Source organism: Zonotrichia albicollis, chromosome 16 (assembly GCF_047830755.1).
Source record: "Zonotrichia albicollis isolate bZonAlb1 chromosome 16, bZonAlb1.hap1, whole genome shotgun sequence".
In the NCBI taxonomy this organism is placed as follows: domain Eukaryota; kingdom Metazoa; phylum Chordata; class Aves; order Passeriformes; family Passerellidae; genus Zonotrichia; species Zonotrichia albicollis.
Genome location: NC_133834.1, coordinates 2793716 through 2816703, shown reverse-complemented (window position 1 = coordinate 2816703; position 22988 = coordinate 2793716). Strand labels below are relative to the sequence as shown.

The 22988-nt window shown below is 57.8% G+C and overlaps 3 protein-coding genes across 13 annotated transcripts in view; 2 read left to right on the top strand and 1 right to left on the bottom strand.

Moving 5' to 3' along the window:
* Positions 1-1140, top strand: part of USP22 (ubiquitin specific peptidase 22) — a 93439-nt gene extending 92299 nt beyond the window's left edge. For both annotated transcript variants that reach the window (XM_074553143.1, XM_074553141.1), the window contains one exon: positions 235-1140. In XM_074553143.1, the coding sequence (XP_074409244.1) occupies positions 235-277 (43 nt within the window). In that variant the 3' untranslated portion in view covers positions 278-1140. The remainder of the gene's footprint in view (positions 1-234) is intronic.
* A 1743-nt stretch (positions 1141-2883) lies between these two features.
* Positions 2884-21480, bottom strand: TNFRSF13B (TNF receptor superfamily member 13B). 2 transcript variants are annotated; one of them, XM_074553147.1, is made up of 5 exons: positions 21233-21480; positions 8114-8254; positions 7201-7317; positions 6450-6647; positions 2884-5551 (listed from the first exon to the last, which is right to left on the bottom strand). In XM_074553147.1, the coding sequence occupies exons 2-5, from the start codon at positions 8250-8252 to the stop codon at positions 5277-5279; spliced, it is 729 nt and encodes a 242-aa protein (XP_074409248.1). In that variant the 5' UTR covers positions 8253-8254; positions 21233-21480; the 3' UTR covers positions 2884-5276. The 2 variants fall into 2 exon arrangements, with proteins under 2 accessions (XP_074409248.1, XP_074409247.1); XM_074553146.1 differs by lacking the exon at positions 21233-21480 and adding an exon at positions 10251-10891.
* MPRIP (myosin phosphatase Rho interacting protein) overlaps positions 18881-22988 on the top strand; it is a 72630-nt gene continuing 68522 nt past the window's right edge. For 5 of the 9 annotated variants that reach the window (XM_074553138.1, XM_074553134.1, XM_074553136.1 and 2 more), the window contains exon 1: positions 18882-19408. In XM_074553138.1, coding sequence (XP_074409239.1) covers positions 19289-19408 — 120 coding nt within the window. In that variant the 5' untranslated portion in view covers positions 18882-19288. Of the gene's footprint in view, positions 19409-22988 lie in introns of all 9 variants that reach the window. The other 4 variants (XM_074553137.1, XM_074553133.1, XM_074553139.1 and 1 more) reach the window with 2 other exon arrangements.

Genomic DNA, 22988 nt, shown 5'->3' with positions numbered 1-22988 from the left:
CCTTGAACACTTCCAGGGATGGGGCATCCATGGGATTCCTCTTTGGTGTACAGCTGTTCAGTTCCCTGAGTTGCTGGTAAAATTATGTCAGCTGGCTTCCCTCCTTCTCATCCCTGGAATGGCCTCAAATTGAAAAGAAAACCAGAATTAACAGCCCTCGTGTCTTATGGCTGCATCAATGGAAACTCATCTGCTTTGGCACAGAACTGCCACTGTCCCTCTGCTCTCTTGCAGATATTTGCTGTTCTATCACAAACAGTTCCTGGAGTATGAATAGCCTTATCCAGCAGCTTGTCAGATGTAAACAAGGAAGAAACAACTCAAGCCTTCTGAATCGACACACAAACCTACCTGAAATGAAAAGACCCATTACAAACCAACTCGCACTGAGCTGTAACAGGACCTACTTGACACTGACTCACAGCCTGGAGAGTGAGAAATGAACAATGTCCAACGTGTGTGCAGTCCCACGAGGACAGAAAGGGGGAAAAGAGGCTGCAGTCAGTCACTTAACAGAGGAAATATAAAATGAAAGGAATGCTCTGGGTGGGGGAAATGGGAGCAGAGGAGTCCGGGCACTGGTACATCTCCTGTGTTCCTCCAAAAATGTGTGTGGGAAGGCAAAGGATTCTACCCTCATCTCCATAAAGCATCTTCTCCATTTGGTGCTTCAGCTCCAACGACCAATCATATAACAGTTAAAATTAAAAATCCAAACCCATTTTTTTATGCATATGGGTCTGAAAGCAGTAGAGTGGAGGAGGAGGGGATGAGACAACTAAAGGACTTTGCAAGTATCTTTTTATTTGTGAATTTTAGTTATTAAATAAATACAGTATGAAACTATTAGGCTCTTTTTTTTCCAACAACCATAAAAGAAATCCTGGATTGTGGGACTGAAGCTGCAGTACTCAGACAGGTTTTCAAGCATGCCTGCTTGCACAGGTAATGTTCAATGCCATCGGACTGCTCATCCAAAAGCATCAGCACAGATTCTGTTGTTTGAGCCCTTTTTTGTTTTGTTTTCTATAAATAGCTATTTTCTTAATTTTTTTCCTTTTATTCCCTTTTTTCACGAGAATGAAATTCATAAATGCAACCATCAGTAAAAATGAATGAATTGGTGTGTTTATACTGTAAGAGTGGTCTTGGTTCTTTTTGGTTTTGTTTTGTTGGTTTTTTTTTAATCTTGTGAATAAGTTTGAATTTCTCAAAAGTGCTTATTTTGTTGTTGCTGGTTTTGGTTTGGTTTTTTATCCCCCCTGCTGCTTTCCAAAGGTGGATTTATATATAACTGACACTTGAGAGAACCTCAGTGGTGAAAAATGTACCATCTGTTGGGAATGGTCGCTGCTGGGGCAGCTTTGAGGGATGGATCTGCTGCTATTGAGCCCTTCTGCAGTGCTCTAAGTAAACAACACATTTTCCTGGTATGTGCTAGGCTGGTATTGGTTCCTTGCATCCTCCCACATGGATTAACTCTTCACGTGCTCTTCTCCTCTTGCAGTGGCACAGTCTGTGTGTTGGTGTTCTCAGCTCAGCTCTGGGGCCTTTCCTGCCCTTCTGTCTTGTGGGGAGGCACCAGCAGGAGCTGCTCGTGCTGGATCTCACTCTCAGGAGCTTGGGCTGGGGGTGGAATTGCAGCCTGGGAGAGGAAACCTTCAGAACAGAGCTGAGAGCAAAACCAGCTTTGTTCTCCCGTGTGGAGAGGGTGAAGTGTCAGCTGGGCCCCGTATGAATTGGTGTCACATCAAAAGTCACAGAATGGTTTGGGTTGGATTTTCAGGATCATCTTGTTCCAGCCCCTTCCACATTCCCAGGTTGCTCCAAGCCTATCCAGCCTGGCCTTGGACACTTCCAGGGATCCAGGGGCAGCCACAGCTGCTCTGATCTTTAATCTCTGAATAAATCCCCAGCCCGGCATTCCCCTGCTTTGCCAGTGTGGGAAGGCAGGGAGGGATCTAAGCCTTTAGGAATGAGGTACAGGTGTCTCACACAGTCTGATAAACACGAAAATAAGGGAATTGAATGTTTGGGTTTAAAGTTACCATCTTACAGGAGCAGCTGAACAGGTGGAATTCTTCTGATTTGCACACAGACCGGAACGGTACGAGGAGGTTTTGTACATCTGTGACAGGGCACGGAGGAGGAGAGGACAAATGGAACACCCCGAGCCAGACCCGGGAGCTTGGGTGTGGTGCGGGGGTGCCCGGCGCTGCCGAGACCATCGCGTTCCTGCCTGTGTAACAATTTCATTCCATTTGTGCTCGGTGCCGCCCGCTCTGAGCCGAGCGTTCCTGAGCAGGAGCCGCAGGAAGGGGCCCCTCCTTCCCCGGGCGGGCACGGCCCGGTGCGGCGCTCTCCGTGCTGGTTAATAATGCAGCAGCTTGCGGAGGAAGGCAGCAGCGAGCCAGCCCTCATCCCCAGCGCTGCTGCGCTGCATCCCGGCCGGAGCGGGACTGCCACCCCGCGGCAAACGCCGAGGAGGATGACGATGATGATGGGGATGAGAATGAGGATGACTCCAGCGCTGCCTTCGCTTTGTCGCTCTGAGCCTTTGGCTGCCCTTTTAATGAATTGTGTTTTGCACAGCACACGCTCAGCCGGCGGAGCTGCCGCAGCCGGCTTTGTTAAAGCCTTCAGGAACAAATTGTTTAGGGACGAGGCAGCCGTATAAATCACCCTTAATTTTTCCTCCCCGCCCATCTGGTGGAGAGGCTTCTGCTCTGTGCGGCTGCACCGGCGCAGATGGTTCTCGGGGGAGCTTTCAAGGCTCTCTTTTTGGTTTCAAAAGCAGAATTCTTAGGGTATTAAAAGGTCTATTATTCTTTTCTTACCCCCTCTCCCCGCTAGCAGCCACCCCCCGTGTGTCCCTGCCCCAGTCACACCAGGTTCTGTTTCCAGCAGCAGTAAATCCACGCCGGTTCCGAGAGGAGGGGACAGCATTTTCCCTTTTCCTATAAAAATGGAAGAGCAGCTGCTGGCGTACGAGCAGCCCTACCCCTCCTGCTGCTTTCTCTCACACACAGCCCTCTCTCCCTCTCCCCTTCAGCCCTGCAGCTCCTGCACTGAATCATTCCCGGGAGGTTCCTCTGGAACTCCCTCAGCATCGCCTGCAGGAAAACGCTGGAGCAGCCCAAGGGAGGGTGAGGCAAAGGCTCCCTGAGGTGCTGACAGCCAGCACTGACAGCTCCTCATCCAGGGGAGCACTTTGGGCTTGACTTGTTTATTTTGAGGGACATTTTCTATCGGCACAGCTGGGTCTGTTGGGAGGAGGCATTTGCAGAAATGACTGGAAACAAAGAGTGGTGCAGCCGTGCAGGCTCACGGTGGGGTGTGTTCTGTTACCTGCCAGCAGTGAACACGGCTCTACAGGGGACACAAAAATAGCCAGAAAGTGCTTTTAGCTACATTTTCATGTCCCTCAGCCTCTGGAGTAGAGATAAAGCTTTGCCTGATGCTGGTGCCTGATGGAAAAAGCAGAAATGTGAGAATTGGTTAAGCCCTGGGCAGGGGATCCTGCTCAGAATCAGTGCCCTTAATTCCCAATGTGGTTGGACTTGACCATCTGGAATTGCTGTGTCCTGTTCATGGTGTCCCTCCAACACTGGAACTGATGTTTCCAGGTATGATCCTTCAGAGCTGCTGTAAAATGCCCAAATCCCCTGATTCCGCTTGGCTCTCCAGCTAAGGGTGTTTGTTATTTTCCTGCTGATTTGTTCCAGTTGCTCTCTGTTACCTTTACTGTGCTGATAATTGTAGTTCCATTCCCACAAGGAGGGGAGGGTGAGGGATGCTCCCCTCCTGTGTCTGGGCAGGACTTGGCCTCTGCTGAGTGTTTTCCCCAATTTTTGAGACACCACACGGTGACAGGAGGAGCAGCCCTGTCCCAGCCCTGGGTGTGAGCTGAGTGACCTCCTGAGCCAGCTGGGGCTCCTGGTGCCACACAGGGTGAGCTCCTGCTCTCATAGCACAGGCATGGCCCTAAAATCCTCCTCATTTGAATAATTGACACCTCTTGATCCTTTAGGGATGCCCTAATTGCAGCACTGGTGGCACGTGTTCACTAATTCTGTCCTGTATTTAAATAAGGTTCTGAATCTCTGTGCAAATGCCATGGCCAGGAGGTGGCACCTGAAGGGCTGTAGGGCACCAGAGCTGGCCTGGATCCAGGTGTTCCCCTGCTGGAAGGGGCAGCCTGGGGAGGCCCTGGCTGATGCTGAGGGTTTTCCTTCTCCTGAATTCCCTGTCCCTGCTGGGAAGTTTGGTCAGAGGGGGCACAGAGCTGGGGGCATTGCCAGCCCTGCTGCCAGGGGAGGATGTGCTGGTGCTGCCCCAAGGTAAGTGCAAAACCTGCTTTCCAAGGTGTGCATATATTGAATTACATTTATTCTTTCAAGTTTAAAGCTCTAGTTTAAGACAGTGGAAGGGATGAGCTCCTATCAGGAGTGATTCTTTGCAAAAAAAAAAAAAAAAAAATCTTACAGTCTCCTTTAGTGGAAATGAGAACTTCAAATTACATGTTGAAACCCCTATTTTTCCGTGATAGCTTTCAAAGCCAGGTTAGATAAAAATATTCTCTCAAAGCAGCTTTATCTCCAGCTGATTCCTCACTTTTACCAGCTCTTCAGAATAACCCAGGTCAGATATACATAAATCCAGTTTTGTAGAAAGTTCTCAGCCTTGGATGAATTTTCATATTTAAACCCAGTTCCACTGAGGGTTTTGGTGCCTGTCCCAGCTCCTCATGTGCAGGCAGCATCGTGTCCTGGTCCTGAGGCAAAGCCTCACCTTCACCCATGGCTGGGAACTGGCACTGGAGCTTCCCACACTGGCTCCTTATCAATTTCACCAGTAAATCCTTGGACCAAATTCCACATTTGAGATGTTTTCAGCTGTGCTGAACATTGTTCTGATTGATGAAGGAATCTGCAGGGAGAGGAGAGCAGGGATCCTTTGCAGGGATGCTGGTGGTGGAACCAGGAGGAAAAGCCCCCAGGAGATGTCCCCAAGGGCTGGGATGCACCCAGGTCAAGCTGGAGGATCAAGTCAGATGCTGCCACATGGGAAGTGACTTCTCTCACTGGGAGTGCACAAGAAAAATGGGAATTTGTTTTCCTGAGTGGAAGCAAACAGCTCTGTGCAGCCTCCAGCCCTGTGTCCTGCAGCCCGGGCTGGGCAGAGGCTGTGCCAGGCAACAGAGGGTGAAGCAGCTTTGGTTTGGGGGCAGGGAGAGCATCCCCCCACTGTGATCCCGTGCTGGAGCCCCTCTGTGCTCACACCATGGGTGTTTTCTCCTGGGCAGGAGAGCAGATGATTTTGAAGTGGCCGTCCTCAGGGCTGGGCAGGGCCCCGGCGCTGCCCGTGCTGCAGATCCCCGAGAAGGAGGGAGCAGCCCCGTCCCCAGCGTGGCCCGAACTGCTGGCACACGGTTTGGTCTCTTGGACAGCAGAGCCATGTCCAGGGAAGCAGAAGCCACAGGTTTCCACTGGCTCTGGGATTCTGATGCTGGTGAATCCCTCAGCAACGCTGGCGGCTTCCACCAGCCCATCTGCAAATAAATGCATCAGCTGAGGGGCCCAGGAGCAGCTCTCACCTGGGAATGCTCTGGGCTGCTGCCCTAGAGCCGGTGAAAAGCTGCTCCTGGACCTGGAGAGGACACCCAGCTCCCAGCATGGACTCACTGCACCACCAGGAACACCCAGAGAATCTCTCCAAACCTGGTGGCTTATCTTAAAAATCACCCTTTGATCCCTGTGTCCTTCAGCAAAGCAGACAGGAATGGCCTGAGGGACAGTCCCTGGAGTGACTCCAGGTGTCACGTTGGCTCATGGGGTCTTCCTCAGGGATTTTTGACATTGATGGCTTTGAGGTGGGTGTATGTAAACATGGGTGTGTGTGATGTGTGTGCAGAAACAGGTAAGTAGGCAATTTTTTCTTTGGAAAGGCAGCAGAGAAGAAAAGGAGGAAGAATGAAACCACCTTTTCCATGTTGAATTTTTCCACATTATCCTTTCTCTTTTTCTCCCTAACATAAGGACTTGTAAAGCCCCTCTGGCTGCAGAACTAAAACTTGTGGGGTTTTTCTGGGGCAGGTGTTCATTTTGGAAGGGGGTTGGCTTTTGTTTTCAGGTGTTCATTTTGGAAGAGGGTTGGGTTGTTTTCAGGTGTTCATTTTGGAAGGGGGTTGGCTTTTGTCCCCTCACCCTCAGGATGGAGACTGGAGATTTGCTGCCCGTGGAGCAGCTCCAAGAGGGAATCTGTGCCTGGGGAGCGAGTGACTGAGGGGTCAGGGTGGAGAATCGGGCACAGGGCTTCAGTCCTGCTCCTCTCCCATGCTCACTCTCATTGTTTTTGCTTTTTCTCACTCACTTTTAGGAAACATCTCTGCTTTCTTCTGTCAGCCCAAGCCTGCCCCCCAGTCTGCCCCCTGTCCCGGTGTCACCCACCTTTGGCAGGGTCCTCCCGGCAGTGGCAGGGGGCGCTGGGCTGGCAGTGTCCGGGCTCTGCCCTCCTGCGCAGGTGGCTCCAGCCCAGGAGCAGGGAGCAGCCCAGGCTGGCGAGGCACAGCCCGAGCAGCAGCCACAGCGCCAGCCACGGCTCCTGCTCCGCGCACGGCTCCGGCTCCAGCACGGCCGCGGGCGTGGCTGCGGGCAGGACAGACAGACGGGAAACCTCAGACACCTCTGCCGAGCCCTTGGAGCTGCCAGCGCTGTGCCCTGCGCTGGGAAAGGGTTTGGGAGCAGCTCCGTGTCCCCTCTGCCCGCTGGTGCTTCTCCACGGTGAGGTGGAGGAGATCCCTGCCCACACCCCTTTCACACCCTCCCACATCTTCAGGGATCTTCTCAACCCCAGGGAAGGAATTGTTTATCTTGGGGCTCCATGGTGAGGTGGAGGAGATCCCTGCCCACATCCCATTCACACCCTCCCACATCTTCAGGTGGGTGTAGGACCCCAACCCCACTGTAAGAATTGGGGATCTTGGGGCTCTACCTGTCCCCTCTTTCTGCCCCTCCCTGGGGCAGCTCAGCCGGGTGGGACCCACGGCTGCCAACTGCCCCCTGCCCCGGGAGCTGCCCAGGCTGTGAGCACCAGCGAAGGCCAGGGTAGGATGGGGGAAATGGGAAATGGGCCCTGGCTGCTTTCCCCAGCCCCAGTTCCAGGACAAGGGGGGGTTCTGGTGCCCCTTGCCCAACTCACGCTCGCAGGACGGGGCGCATTCCCGGGGGTGCTGCCCGCACACCGAGCTGCACCTGATGCAGCTCTTCACCAGATCATCGTAGTAAAATCCCGGTCTGTTGTTGCAGTCCATGGACTCTGGGGAAGGAGAGAGGAGGGGAGTGAGATGACCACGGTGTCCTCAGCACATCCATCCCACCCCAATGCACGGCAGGCCGAGCCCAGCTCCTGCTCTGGCAGCTCAGGGGGGATCTGCCTGCACCCCCAGCACTGACAGCACCTGTGGGGCTGCCAGGGGGACAGACCCGGGATTTGGGGTGGAGAGCTGGGGAAAGGGCCCTGCTGCAGCTGAGGGGTGGGGATGGTCTCAGCCAGCCTGGGCTGCCTGGGGGCTCCTGGCTGCTGCTGCTGCTGCTGCTGCTGGCCTGGGGCTTGCACAGTGCCTTGGGACACACTAAAACCTGCCTCAGGAAGCCAGGAATGGCATCTCCTGTCCTCAAGGAGGAGATGTTCACCTGTGGCTGCTGAGTGAGCCCTGGAGGGGTGAAGCCACCTCAGCCTGTGACTCCAGGAAGGGCGCTGGCATAGGGCTGGGCACCAGAGTTCATTTGTCCCTTGTCCTCCTCCCCAGCTGTTTTCAGGCCCTGTCCCAGGCTGGGGTTTGTCATTATCCACATCCCTGCCTTTGGAGGGTGGAATTGGGAATTCCCCAGTAGAGAACAGGATTGGACTTCAGCCTGGTAACCCCAGAAGGGAGCAGAGCTGCAGCCCCTGGTCCTGCAGCCCCAGCCCATCCCTGGGGAGCTGTCACATCCCCCTGTGCATTTGGCCTGAGCTGGCTCTGAGGCTGCCCTGGGGCTCAAACCGGGCTCTGCTCCTCCCTCCCAGGCTGGCCCCATCCCTGGCTCTCCCATGCACGGCAGCCCAGACTCACCACACACAGCATCACACTTCCTGGCCAGGGACTGCCTGCAGGCCAGGCTGCAGGGGATGCACTGCGCAACGAGGGTGTCCCAGTACTCGTGGTCAGTGCAGTTCCTCATGGCATCCTGCCCCGCTCGTGGCCCATCCATGGCTGCAGGAGAGACACAGGTGGGTGTGGGGGGTCACCATGGGGAGCTCTGCAGCCACCTCGTCCCCTTCTGGGGCTGGGACCCTGCAGGGGGATCCTGGCTGTGCCTCAGCCTCTCTGGGCCCAGGAGCACACAGCCCAGTCTGCTGTCAGGCTCTGTGTGTGTGTCCTGTGCCAGTGCCAGGGGACACACACAGAGCCCAGCCTGGCCTGGAGGTGCCCCTGAGCTGTGCCCTGGGGGTCTGGGGGTCCCTGCACCTGCCAGAGGAGCACTGGGGACTATTGCTGTCCTTACAGGCTTTTCTGAAAGTACCAGAACCACCACCTTGTGTGTCATTCCCGCCCTTTCTCTTGGGTGTTCTGGTGTCATAGTGAAACCAGGCTGATGAATAAGAAATGTCAGAACAGAAGAAGGAGGGAAATGTCCCCAGGAGACTTCAGGCACCAGTTTAAGCAGTGCCAGCTGGAGGTGGACATGCTCTTGTCCCTGTCACAGGCTGCTTGTCCCCTCCTCTGCTGCCCTTGTGCACTGGATGTGATGCCAGGGGCACAGGAGCAGCTCTCAGCAGCACAAAAACCACCCAGACCTCACATTTAGAGGAATTGGCTGGCTGATGACAGCCCCTGGGCTGTGCCACACGCAGGGGCTGCAGCTGCAGGAAGCTCAAACCCAGCAGAGGGGGGCAGTGCTGGCCATGAGCCCTTTGCTCATGAGAGGGCTCCCAAGAGCCTCATCCCTCCCTGAGCCTCCTGCAGCTCTTTCCTGCAGGGTGGGAGATGCTGGTGCTGATGGCCCCAAAGGCTCAAAGCTTCCCCAAGCTGCATTGTCAGCTCTGTGTGCCCACAGGCTGAGCTGCTGCTTTGGCAGGGCCAAAACTTTGATTTTTATAGCGAAAATCCCCTGTGCTCTGGCAGGATCTCTCTCCAGGACTGAGATTGGGCACTTTGCACATCTGTGCTGCCCCTGCCCACCCAGAACCTTCCCTGCAGGATGAGCTGGGTCCTACCTGGGGCAGCACAGGAGAAACCCTCCCCATTCCCAGGGGAAAATCCTCTCTGCACTGGGATGCTGCCCTGACACTCCCAGGCTTTCAATTAACATTGCTATAAAATTAAATAATGACTTATTTAATTTTATATAAAATATAAAAGAGACATCCCCAGGGCAGAGCGAGGCTCAGGCCACTGCTCCCCTCGGGTGCTTTGGGACCAAACCTGGGCTTTGCACCCAGAGCAGCCCCAGGGCTGGCAGGGAGCCCTTGGGGATGGCAGGGGGCTGAGCCAGCCTTGGCCTGGGTGGGTTTCCCATGGGATAAGGATGGGAACAGATCTGGGGCTGTGTTAAAGCTGAGGGGCTGCAGCCTGAGCACCTCCCTCCCAAGGACACCCCCAAGGAGATATTTGGTCTCTTCTAGGACAGACCTTCCCCTCCCTGGGGAGTCCCAAGGTACACGTGGTGCTCCCAGCACGGAATTCTCAGCCATGGATTTTCCAGCAGAGCCGGGTGAGTCTTTGCCTCTCAACCACCAGGACACTCCGAATTCCCCCACACACCCCTCATGCCAAGCTTTAAGGAACCACAGGACAGGGGGGAATGGCTTTTAGCTGAAGGAGGGTAGATTTAGATAAATTATCAGGAAAAATTCTTCCCTGTGAGGGTGGGCAGGCCCTGGCACAGGTGCCCAGAGCAGCTGTGGCTGCCCCATGCCTGGAAGTGCCCAAGGCCAGGTTGGACTGGGACAAGGACAGGGACAAGGCCAGATTGGAGCCACCTGGGACAGTGGAAGGTGTCCCTGCCCATGGCAGGGGGGGGAATTGGATGAGAATTCAGCTCCCCACCAGCTCAAACCATTCTGTGCTTCCCCGTCCAGCCCCACAGCAGGGTGGGAGCTCTGAACAGAGACTCCTCTCCCTGCTGGCCCTGGGAGCAGCCCCAGCCCCAGCCCTGGCCCCAAACCCCCCATCCCACCCCAGAGCCCCCCATGCATGGGTCACTCACATGTGGCTCTCAGCAGTGGTTACTCCCCCTGGGCTCCAGCCATGGCCCTGGAGCTGCAGCACTGAGCCCTGCCTGGCCCAGGGTTATTATTAGAGAGATTTGGTTAATGCCTGGCTCTGCACTTCCTGGGGCTTCCCCCCGTCCCTTCCATGCAAATTGGCTGCACACTCAGAGCCCTGCATTGGCTCTGGGCTGCTGGGGACAGCGTGGGGACCCTGCGGGCTGGTGTGTCACCAGGACAGGGCCAGGTGGGCACATTGCAGAGGGCCCTGTGCAGTGGGAGCCATCAGCAGAATCCCAGAATTATAAAGGTAGGAAAAACCCTCTCAGACTGAGCCCAGCCATGTCCTCAGCACTGCCACAGTCACTGAAGAGCCACGTCCCCAAGTGCCACCCTGAAAGGCCTTTAAAATCCCTCCAGGGGTGGTTCCACCACTGCAGCCTGTGCCAGGGGGGTGTTTCCTTCAGGGAAAGGTGTTTCACCCTGCCAGGAAAGGAGTTTTGGTGTTTCACCCTGCCAGGAAAGGAGTTTTGCCCTGCCAGGACCAAGTACTTCCATCCTCCCCATGTCCCCAGCATGGTCAGCGCAAGCCACTCTCATGTCTCCTGCTCACAATTCACAGAATGTGTGAGTTGCCTTAAACACTGATTCTTTTATTTTTGTGAGTTGCCTTAAATACTGATTTTTTAATTTTTTTTGGTGAAGTGCCTTAAATGCTGATTTTTTTTTTTTTTTTTTTTTTTTTCAGTGGGGTGCCTTAAACACTGATTTTTTTATTTTTGGTGAGGTGCCTTAGACACTGATTTTCTCAGGTGCCTCCATGTCTGGGAGGCAGGAGGGCTGTGCTATGCCCTGCATGGGCAGCTGAGTCCTGGCTGGGCTGGGGGCACAGAGCATTAATAACTCATTAATAACTCATTAATAGCACACTAATAACTCATTAATAGCACATCTCGTTTTCACAGGGGCAAAGAGCCCCCTCTGCCCTGCTGGCAGCTCCAGGGGTTTGTCCTGCTCCTGCAGGGATGCTGGGCATGGCTTGGCAGCACACGAGGTGCTGGCAGCGTGGCACAGCCGTGACTCAGCTCGGCCCAGAGGGACCTTTCTGCAGAAGCAGCTCGAGGAGGAAGGAAGCAGCAATACCTGTTACTAAAAGCACTCGTGGAGCAGCACCAAGGGCTCTTCTGTTTGGTTCAAATCTCCTGATTTGTGCTCGCCACGTGCAGCTGGAGAGGCCAGGGGATGTTTGGCTGCCGTGCCCATTGCAGGGACACTGGAGGCTGGTCCTGCTCAGGGGGAGCAGAGCCCAGAGGAGCCCAGCACCTCATGGATGTGGCCCGTGAGATCCCAGATCCTAAAGGAGGGTGGGAAGCAGCTCTGGCACCATCCTGAGCACCCCAGGGCTTGGAGCAAGGAGCAGCAGAGGAGGCACCACAGGGACAGTGCCACACTGCCACATGTTGTACCTGGCACAAAGGACGGGATCACTGCTGTGCTGAGCCTCCCCTGGGAGGGAAATCTCGATTTTGGCACTGCCTGTGCTGGGTGAGTGTGGCACAGAGCAGGAGATGGCCCTGCCGAGGCGGCCCCAGCCTGAGCTGCTCTCGGGGTTTTGCAGGGGAAACTCGCCGCTGTAAATAGCAGCAGAGACTCGCAGTTTCCACCCTGGTGAGCCCTCGGGAGGGAAGTGAGAAGCACTTGGGGGTGGTTTGTCCCTCCTGGCTGAGCAGGGAGCAGGCAGGGTGCTCTCAGCTGTGCAGTCCTGGGGCTGGCTGCGCTGGAGCCCCATTTCCTTGGCTGCGTGCCCCCTTCCTCACCCCCAGTGCCCCAGACACCCTCACCCCTCCTGCAGCCTCCGAGGGCTCTGTGGCTCCCCAGCACCTCCATGAGGTGCCCCATGAGCTCCTGCCCCACAGCCAAGGCAGTGGCTGCCACCCTGCCCTGCCTGGGGCTGTTCCTGTGCTCTGGGCAGCCACCACCGCCCCTTGTTCTGGATTTCTGGATTAAACCCTTCCTCTGCTGAGTTCACTGCTTCCCCAGAGCATCAACGAGGATTCTTACAAACCAGCAGCTCCCTGTGCATCCTCCCAGTGCCGTGAATCCCTCTGCATCCCCCTGCATCCCCCACAAGGTTTTGCATCCCTCAGGGCCCATCTGCACCTGGCTCTGGAGGTGCCCCACTCTCTCTGGGGTGACAGAGCCCAGTTTTTTCCTGACAACAAAATCTATTTTTGTGCTGGGCTCTTGCCCCAGTGGCAGTGCTGCAAGGAGAGCTGCAGGTAGCCCAGGCAGACAGGGTGGGCAGTGTTTGGCTCTGGAGTTTTAGGGGTGCTTTGCCTTCCCTTTCTTGAGCTTTGCTGGGATGATTTCCTGCCCTCAGCCCGGCTGCTTTTGGCAGTGCTGAGCCTTGGGCAGGAGGTTTGCTCACACACCTGCTGCCTTCAGGAGCTGAGAAAAGGGGCCGAGGGGGGAAGGAGAGGAAGAGGAGCCCTGGGGGAAAGGGAAGAAGAGCCTTTTTCGGCCGAAACTGCCGACTGTGGGTCGGGCTGAGCGCAGCCGGCTCCGAGGGCTCGTTCTGAGCTCAGAACACTCCGAGGGCTCATTTCTGTCACCCCAAATCCCCGCGGGGCGCCGGGGCCAGGCTGTGCCTGTCCCGGGGCATTCCCCTGTCCTGTCACCGTCACCTCACAGCGCACCCAGCGTCACTGCAGGGCTGCCACCGCTGTCACCGGGCCATGTGTGGCCCTGGGGACACTGGGGGGCTCTGCAGAGTCGTGTCCATGCCGTGGCACTGCCACTCGTGAGGGCATCCCCGTGTCCCCAGGGTGCGGCTCCTTGTCCCCACTGCTGTTCGGAGCTCCTGGGCACGGCTGTCCCCAGGGTCTGCTCTGTGTGTCTGTCTGTCCCCGGGGTCTGTCCTGTGTGTCTGTCTGTCCCCGGGGTCTGTGCTGTGTGTCTGTCTGTCCCCGGGGTCTGTCCTGTGTGTCTGTCTGTCCCCGGGGTCTGTGCTGTGTGTCTGTCTGTCCCCGGGGTCTGGTCTGTGGCTCTGTCCCCAGGATCTCTTCTGGGGGTCTGTCCCCAGGATCTGTTCTGTGTGTCTGTCCCCAGGATCAGATCTGTGTGTCTGTCTCCAGGATCTGTGTGTCTGTCCCCTGCTCTGTTTTGTGTGTCTGTCCCCAGGATCAGATCTGTGTGTCTGTCGCTCTGTACTGTGTGTCTGTTCCCAGGTTCTGGTTTGTGGCTCTCTCCGCAGGCTCTGTTTTGTCCCCTGCTCTGTTCTGTGTGTCTGTCGCTCTGTTTTGTCTGTCTGTCCCCAGGAGATGGCACCCTCGGCCAGCCCAGCCCGGCTCCCGCTGGCTCCGGCTGTCCCCGCACCCGGAATCCTCCAGCGCGGCCAAAGGGAATCACAATTTATGGAATGATTGGGTTTGAAAGCACCTTAAAGCCCATCCAGTTCCCCCCCCCGACAGGCACAGGGACACCTTTCACCAGCCCAGGCTGCTCCAGGCCCATCCAGCCCAGGTGGGACCTGTGGGATGCAGCCCCGGGCTGGCTCCTGCTCCTCCTTCCAGCACCCCCAAATTCGGGGGGTTCAGAGCCCCCCTCGCACCCCACACTGCTCCATTCTCCCTCTGCTCCCCATCCTGGCACCATCACCCCACACTGCTCCATTCTCCCTCTGCTCCCCATCCTGGCACCACCCCTGGGGCATCACCCAAGGGTGCTCAGTGCCCACCGGGGTCTGGGCACCCTGTGCCAGCTCTGACCCTCACAGGGGCTGTGCCAGGGCTGTGGGTGAGCCCTGGGTGACCCAGGCTCCAGAGCTGCATCAGCAGGGTGGGGCTGCAACAGCCTCCTCGCCAAAACCCAGCACTGATCAGGAAAAGGGAAGCATTTTACCAAATTTTACCAAAACCCAGGCTGTGCTCCCCAAACCCAGCTGGAGACAAGGATGGCCAGATGGGGAAAGACCTGGTTTGGCTGAGATCTGGCACAGAAATGAGGAAAAAGCCCTAAAAACGCGTAGGGAAGGAGCAGGGTTCAGTGGCAGGGCTGCGTGCTGAGGTGTAAAGCGTGGGTGGTGGAGAAGGGAGATGAGTCAAAGAACAATCTTTGGCCAGAACAGCTGATCTGATTACGTGGGGTTTTGACCTGGTGGGAACAACTCCTTGTCCTCACTGCTGAATTCTCTCTGGAGAGGTGTTTTCCTGGCAGAACCCTCATGGGAAGGGGTTTGCAGCCTGCCCAGAGCTCTGCTGTTAATTTTTAACTCTAAAACCCTGGGGAAATTCCAGAGGACTGGAGGGTGGCCAGTGGGAGTCAATTTAATATTTAAAAGGGATAAAAGGGCTGATCCTGGGAATTACAGGCCAGGTGAGGCTGATCGCCGTCCCCGCACAAATTATGGGCTGGGTAATTGAGGATGGTGTCAGCCAAAAATTAGAAGCTAAAAATATAATTAAGGTCGTTAGCTTGGTTTCATGGATGGCAGCTCCTGTCAAGTGAGTCGGCTTTGGTTTTTGGCATGACTCTGGGCTGGCTGATAAAGCTAATTGTGCTGCTGCTTTATAATGGGTTTCTCCAAAGTATTTAATTTAGGGCCATGTGACATTTTCATTTGTAGGACTTGCATTCTATGGAGCCGGCAGAGCAGACATCCCACGGCTGCGCTGGCGGCTCGGGGCGGTGGCCAAGGGGGCTGAGGTTTGCACAGGGTGCTGTTTTCAGCAGGGATGCTGAGGTGAAATGGGGTTGGCAGGGCAGGCAACCCCACAGGGATATCCCCTCTGCCCTGCCCAGCAGCCAAAATATGGGGAAAACCAAGAGGGAGCAAAAGATTTGGATTTTCCTGTGTAAGCACAGCGAGGTCTGGTGGCAGCAGCAGGCACTGATAACCCAGCTGTGGGTGTAATTCATCAATTTTAGGATAAGGTATGAACTCACAGACATTTGGCATCTCTGGACAAGAGGAAAGTTCTGCTTGGTGGGACAGGATTTATTGTGGCTTCTGGGACAAGCCCAAGCCTCTGCATGCATGTGCAGCTTGCTCTGGCCCATCCTCATGGGCCTTTCCAGCCCCATGGAAGCTGCATCCTCCCCTCTGGACTGCACCAGCTGCAGCTGAGAGCTGTGGGTTTCCTCCAGTGGATCATTTTAGGTCATCATTTGTGTCCTTTTAGCTTTTCTAGTGGGAAAAATGCAATTGAATGGAGCTTGGAGCAACCTGGTTTAGTGGAAGGTGTCCCTGCCTTGGGACAGAGGGTGGAACAAGATGGTCTTTGAGATCTCTTGCAATTTGAACCACTCTGATTCTGTGACAGCTGGGCACAGGGGCCTTTCTCTCCATCCAGGAATGTGTTTTTCACCCCATATGGATTTCCCCCCTGTGGGTCTCACCCCTATAAGACCCACAGTGGCTCCAGGGGCATCCAAGCCTCCTTTGGTCAGTGTTTCCTTTGGCAGATGTTCCGCGGGCAGGGCTGTGGAAGGCTCTGGATCCCTGCAGGTGCAGATGGGATGGGATGCTCCCACCCCAGGTGGAGCAGGGCAGGACGGGGGAGCCCTTTCAGCCCAATCCTGGTCCCAGTGTGGATCCCAGGGCTCGCCAGCTCCGAGCCCTGACTCCTGCCCTCTCCCCCGGGCATCCATCCGTCTGTCTGTCTGTCTGTCTGTCTGGCTGGCTCCGCGGTAATGACAGCGGGCCGGCGGCACGGAGCCACTCAGGGACTTGCCCGAGGTCCCGTGGGGAGCGATGGCCACACGGGAGGAGCACCCGGCTGTGCTGCCCCTGCCCGGCCCTGCGGAAAAATGTGAAATGTGCGGCACCAGGGCCGGGAGAACACGGCAGAGCCACCGGCCCGTGTTCCCGGAGCGGTGACATCCCGTGTCCCCAGGGTGGTGACATCCCGGCGGGCATGGCAGTGATGGAGCTGCAGCATCTCTCAGGGTGACAGGAGCAGGGGCTGCTCCTCTCTCCGGGGGGATTCGGAGCTCCCGAGCCCTTTCCTGGAGGGTTTTGCCGGTGCCTCCCAGGCCGGGCAGGTGAGTAACACCTCCCGCTCTGCAGCTTGTTTACCTGGCGCTGGGGCTTCTCTTTGGAAGGCTGACTCACGGCAGCACCTTCCCCCTCTGCCACTGCGGCTCCCTGACAAAAACTTTCCATTTTCCCATTGTTTTAATTGCCCTCATTTGAGAAAACTCCTCCAGAAAAAAAAACCGGCTGTGGGTTGGAGAGACAGGGCAGCCCCAGCCGGGCTTTGCCACAGCGACGGGGTGGGATGGGATGATGGGGTGGGCACAGCTTGGGGATGCAGTGGCAGCACCTGGGGCACGCAGGGGATGTGGCAGCGAGGTCGCAGCAGCCCCGAGCGTGGCACACGGGCGGCTCGGCACGGCTGAATGCGGCCCGACAGGTTTGAGCAGGAGCCCGTCCCGTTCCGCTGGATTTTTGGAGAGGCTGGAGCCAGCCCCGGCGTCCCGCGGGGAGCTGCGGGCTCCGAGCACGGCGCCAGGTCACGGCCCCAGCCCACGGGGCAGGCACGGCCCGCAGGGACGGCTCTGTGCCCTCTGCCAGCTCCCTGATCCCTGGAAATGGGGAAGGAACAGCCCCTTCCCTCCTGGAGGCTTCCTGCAGTCTGGGGGTCCATGCTCCGGGGAGGTGGAGAAGGGCTGGGGAGTAAGGGGACACCACATGGAGGTGTCCATGGAGATGGAGAGGGGCTTTTGGATGGAAAAGGAAATGCTGGGCATCTGTAGGAGCTGTGGGATGGAGGTCCTCAGCAAGCAATAATCCAGCATTGGGGATGGAAGCACGGAGGGAGCAGAGCTGGTTGAGACAATCATCCGCTCCTCTCCACGGAACAGAATTTCCACAGTTGTGTGCCAGGTGAACCCTGGACCCACAGCCAGGGCAGCAGGGTCTGTTCAGTCCAGAGGGGAAAATCCTCCCTCACTGGGGTAGGGTCATGCTGCTTTCATAACATTAGGATCAAGGAAAAGGTGGGGAAATCCTCCAAAAACGGTGAGGTGTGGGGGTCTGGTGGGCACCCCTAGCCTGGGATCACCACGTGGGCTCAGATGCACTGGGGTCACTGGTGCTTTGCTGTCCCATCCCAGTCCGTGGCACAGAGTGTGCTGCGAGTGGCCCTGGCAGGAGGGACAGGGATGATTAAAGCTGCCTTTGATGAAGGAAAAATTAATAAACAAGCAGACAATTGTGCTGGGCTCTATTTACTGGGGATGACAGCGCAGAGCCGGCGTGGCGAGGCCGCCCAGGCCAGGCCCACATCAAACACCAGGACAGCGCCAGGCGTGAGGGGACCACGCCATCACCTCCTCTCCGACGGGTTTTTCCTGGCCCCAAAAATCCAGGAAGATCCACGTGCCTGTTCCTCATAGCAGGGCCCCATCCCACACCCGTGGGGAGCCCTGGGATGAGCAGGAGATGCTCTGTGCCATGCGGAGGTCGGACTGGGGTAGGGTGTGCAGTCTTGGGTGCATTTTGGAGGTGCCATTTGGCACCTTTGCCCTGTCCCCCTGCCCCAGGTCAGCGTTCCCAGCTCTCTCCTGATCCAGAGATGCTGCACAGGCTCTGAGGTTCCTTCCCTGGTGTTTCTGTGCAGAAACCAGGGGCAGAGCTGGGAGGCCAAGCCTGTGGCCTCACACCGGGCCCTTATCAGCCGGTCAGGAATATTTACCTGCCGGTTTCCACCGGATAAAAATTCACTGGACAAACAGGAGCTCCCAGCTGGCCCCAGGGCGGTGGCACCACAGGGACGTGGCTCAGCTGGACGTGCACCCCTGTCCCTGCTTCATCCCCGCTCTGTCCCCAGGGCCGCAGGAGTGTGAGGGACATTGTCCCCACCTAACCTGCGTGCCTGAGGGTTGGTGACCCCCGTGTGCCCTCATGTGCATGGGCTGGGGACAGGGCCATGGATTGTCACCCCGTGTCACCATGTGTCCCACGGCTGGGGGTGGGCTGTGTGGGGAGGTCACTGTGCTCTATGGGGGGCACAGGACAATGCTCTACAGGGAGCTGAGCTGAGCTGGTCCGGGACAAACTGAGCTGAGCAAAGCCCAGCCGAGCTGAGCTGAGCTGAGTTGAGCCATACTACGATGAGTTGAGCTGAGCCGTGCTGTGACAGGCTGAAGAGAGCTGAGCTGGGACAAGCGGAGCCAAACAAAGCGGTGCCAGGCTAACCCAAGCCGAGCTTATCTATGCCAGGCTGAGCCAAACCATGTTGAACTGACTAGGGCTGAAGGAAGTTGGGCCGTACTGAGCAGAGCCGAGCTGAGCTAAAACACGCCCCCAAACTGTGCTGGGCTGAGTTGAGCCAGTCTGTGCAAGGCTGAGCCAAACCGAGCTGGGCCGATCCGACTCGAACCAAGCTGGGCTGAGCCGAGCCGGGCCGAACGCAGCCGAGCCGGGCCGAACGGATTCGGGCCAAGCTGGGCCGAACGCAGCCGATAAGAGCCGAGCGGAGCCGATGGGGGCCGATCCTGACCCAGCTGTCAGCGCACCGCCCCTCCCTCTTTCCTCTTTTTCCATTGGCCAGCACGGCCATCCGTTAGGGGCGGAGGCGCGTTCCCATTGGCGGGCGGGCACGTCTGTCCGCGCCGCGGCCCCGCCCCCTTTCCGCCTGGCTCCGCGGCGCTGGAAACTTTGCGGGCGGCGCAGTCGGGAGCGGCTCCCGCAGCGCCCGCACGCCCGGTCCCGGCCCTGGTCCCGCTCCGCACCGATCCCCGCGCCGCTCCTCACCGGCCCGCCCGGCCCGGCCCCGCACGGCGCGGGCAGCGCCGCCCCTCCGCGCTCCGCCGCCGCCGCCCGGCCATGCGCGCCCGCTGAGCCGCAGCAGAGGCGGCCGCCCTGCGCTGCGCTCCCTCCTTTGATTTTTCCTGCCGTGTTCTTCGGGGTTCTGTGTCGGTTTTTGCGTTCGCGTGACGCCCCCCGCGGGCGCGGGGCGGCGGCGATGGGCGCGGCGGCGGGCGGGCGCTCCGCGGGGCGCTGAGCGGGCGCGCAGCGGGCGCGGGCCGCGCCATGGCCGCCAAGGACAATCCCTGCAGGAAGTTCCAGGCCAACATCTTCAACAAGAGCAAGTGCCAGAACTGCTTCAAGCCCCGCGAGTCCCACCTGCTCAACGACGAGGATCTCAACCAGGTGGGATCTTACCCCAAAACCCAATGTTTTTCCCCCAAAATCTACCGCGGCGTCCCGCCCCTAGGGCGCTCTGGGTCTCCGTGCGGTGTCCGCTGGCACCGTGGGTAGCCTGGGGTCCCACAGGTGCCTTGGGAGCCCCCTAGGTAGGTTAGGGTCCCATGGGTGTCCCGATGGGTATTATAGGGTCCCATGGATGTTCTGGGGTCCCAAGGATAGAAGGGGGTGCCACGCGTGCCTGCTGTGTCCATGGTTGGCACAGAATCCTGTGGGATCCCCAGGGGTGCCTGCTCGACACTGATGTTGTAGGGTCATGTAGGTGCCTGCGGCTCCCACAGGTACCGTGGGATCAGGTCAGGGATGCTGTGGGGTTCCATGGATAGCACAGGGACCTACAGGTATCCCTGTATTCCATGGGGTGTTGTGGAACTCCAAGGGTGCTCCCTGGTCCTATAGGGTATCTAGGAACTCCATGGGGTGTTTGCTGATCATACAGATAGGCCAGGGACCCACAGGTATCCATGGGTTCTGTGAGGTGTTCTGGAGCCCCACTGGTGCACCCTGGTCCCATAAAGTGTCCAGGAGTCCCATGGGGTACCTGCTGACCCTATGGGTGGTGCACGGTCCTGTGGGGTGCCTGCTGACCCCACGGACAGCACAGGGACCCACATGTGTTTGTGGATCCCATGGGGTGTCCAGGTTGCTCTCCGGTGCCATTAAGTATGCAGTGATTCCAGCGGGTGCCTGCTGGTCCCATACATGGCCCGTGGGTCCCTTGGGGTGCCTGCTGGCCCCACAGACAGCACAGGGACTCACAGGTATTTGAGAAGCCCATGGGATGTCCAGGAGCTCTTTGGGTGCTCTCTGGTCCCATAGGGTGTCCAGAGATCCCATGGGATGCCTGCTGACCCCACAGATTCCCAGGTGTCCTACGGAGCACCCACAGTTCCCACTGGTCCCTGAGGCCATGGCTCACCCCAGTGCCACCTCCGTGGGGACCTCACCCCTGAGGCCATTTGGGGTCCCGCACCAGCACTTGGGGTGATCCCGTCCCCTCCTGGGGTGCACGGCAGGTGGGGGGTGTCCTGTGAGCTCCATCAGGCGATCCTGAAAAGTCCTGGGAAAAACTCGGTTGGAAACAAAACGTCCCCTCCTGGATGTACCGGACATGATCCCCCTGCCCTACACCCCGCTGCTCTCCTGGGGACATGGCAAGGGGACCCCAGCCCCTTTCCGAAGAGGGTTCAGCGCTGGGGGGCTGCCAGGGCTGGGCCTTCCTCCTCTTCCTCCTCTTCCTCCAGGCCTCACGCAGGCCCAAGGCCGGTGCTCCCATGGCAGGGGGTGTTGGGGGCATGGGGTGCGTTTTTGGGGTGCAGGGGCCCGTCCGTGGTGTCGGGGTGAGGGGAACAGGGCCGCCCTCCCTCCTCCCACACCTTTCTGGGCCAGGGCTGCCATCCCCGCTCCCGATCCTATTATGGCAATGAGATCAGACATATTGCTGCGCTCGCTGGGGGGGCGGCGGAGGGGAGGGGGGGGGCATCGTGAAATCTGAGGGCTAATATGGAAAAAATGTAACTGGAAAAAAATGCCGTGGTGTGTGCGGGAAAGGGGCGGGCGGCGCGGAGCGTCGCGGCCGTGCCCAGACAAAGGAGCCGTCCCGGAGGGGGCTCGGGAAGAGCCCCCCGCTCCCGGCCGGCCCCTTCCCGCTGCCCGGCGATTGCGCTGCCGCCTGGTGCAAAGCTTATTTACTTTTTGTTGGGGGGCTCAGAGCATCGCACGCAGCCGCCGTGGTGCCTGCCTGCCTGCCCTGCCACGGCGGCCACCCACCTCTCTGGGGACGCGTTTCGGGCAGCCCCTCGCTGGCTTTGTTCCCGTCGGGGTGGTGGGTGGCCCTGGGGGGCTGCCCCGCGTCCGGCTCCCATGGGGTCGGGGTCAGCGCCGTGGCCGGATCCAGGCCGTGCGCGGGGGGCTCCGGTTGGGAAAACGGCGCAGTCCTGCTCGGCTTTCTCCCTTGCAGCTGGGGTGAAGTAATCCCGCTTCCCAGATAAGATGGTGGCTGTGGTGGTGTGTGATGCACGCTCGCACCTCCCGCCCTGCCCGCAGCCCCCCGTGCCCAGCAGCCCCCCGAGCGCGGCCACCCCGGTGCTTCCCCGCCTCCCCTCCCAGTTTGTGCCCCGTTTCGCTGCCTGGCTGGATGTGGGGGTGTGCTCGCTCCGAAGCACACCCAGGAATAACGGTTCATTTAACAGCTCTGAATGTTTCTGCCTTTTTCACTCAAACGTTTTGGGTTGGGGGGTCCCACTCTGCAGCCCACTCTGCTGGGCTCAGTGCCCAGCATGTCCTGCTCGCCCCATGGACAAGGGACAGTGTTGGTGATTACCTAGAGTCAGGCTAGATAAGTCTTTTGGAGTCATCTGACCTTTGTACTTGGCTTGGAGGAAAGGTGAAGGTACTTCACACTTACGCACTCGTGTCCCTTTTGGATTTTTATTAGATAAAAATACCTGCGTGCATGTCAGGAGCTGCCCCCGCTGCTTCCTGGGATGCTGCAGGGCGCTGGAGCCGCTCGGGGCAGAGACCCAGAGTGTGTTTGCAAAGAGTCACAAATATTTAGTGGTAGTAGTGGATTTCCGTCGTACTCGGGAACCGGCTTAGGAATGGGGCTGGGAGGGGGGAAATCCAGCCCCAAACATCAGGATTAATGAGCTGGAGTTCTCTAATAATAATCAGACTTAGCACTTCCAACTTCAAAGGGCTGTGCGGACGCTAAGTCCCTAATCCCGGGAGCGCTGCGTTCACGAGTTGTTTTTGTGCGTGGCTATGCTGCTGGACGGGGCTCGGTGTGATTTGGGGCAGCTCCTTGTGGTCCCACCGCCTGTTGGGGACGTGACTGTCCCCTCCCAGTGCTGCAGGTGGGAGGTGATGTGCCCTTGCCCCCCACAGTCTGTGTTTGACCTTCTGGGGTGCCCACACAGCATGGGAAAAACTGGGTCAGTCAGCGCAGCTGTTCTCCCTTTGGGAAAATCTGTTGCTGTGGGTAGTGGGCTGTCAGATCCCTTGATCCTGTGTGGTGGCAGGATCTGGCTGCTGGCAGACGTGGTGCTGTTGGTGGCTGTGTCGTGGCTGTGTCACCCACCTGTTGCCAGCTTGTCTTACGCTGCTCCTTTCCCATCCAGGCAGAAATTCCCTTTTTGTGGGAATTTCCACTTTCCTGGCAAGACATGCCCGTGCTGGCACTGCACGGTCCCTCTGTAACCACCTGCAAACCTCATATGGAGCTCAACTTTCCAGAACCTGCCCTGGGAGAATGGATGGTTCCCAGGGTCCCCCTCCTGTCTCCAAGAGAAAGCCAGCCTGTCCAGTGGGACCCTTTCCCCAAGCAGCCTTTTCTCGTGGGGGTGTCCCCGTGGGGTCCCTGCTCTCCACACTGGCTGTTCCAGGCCAGTCCATCTCTGCACACACATGCCCTTGGTCTGTGAGATGAAGCTCCCAACAACATGGGACAGGCTGGGAATTAACCTAAAAATTTTGCCTGGCCTGAATTGGAAGAAGAGCAGAGTGTAAAACAGTTGCTTTTAATTTT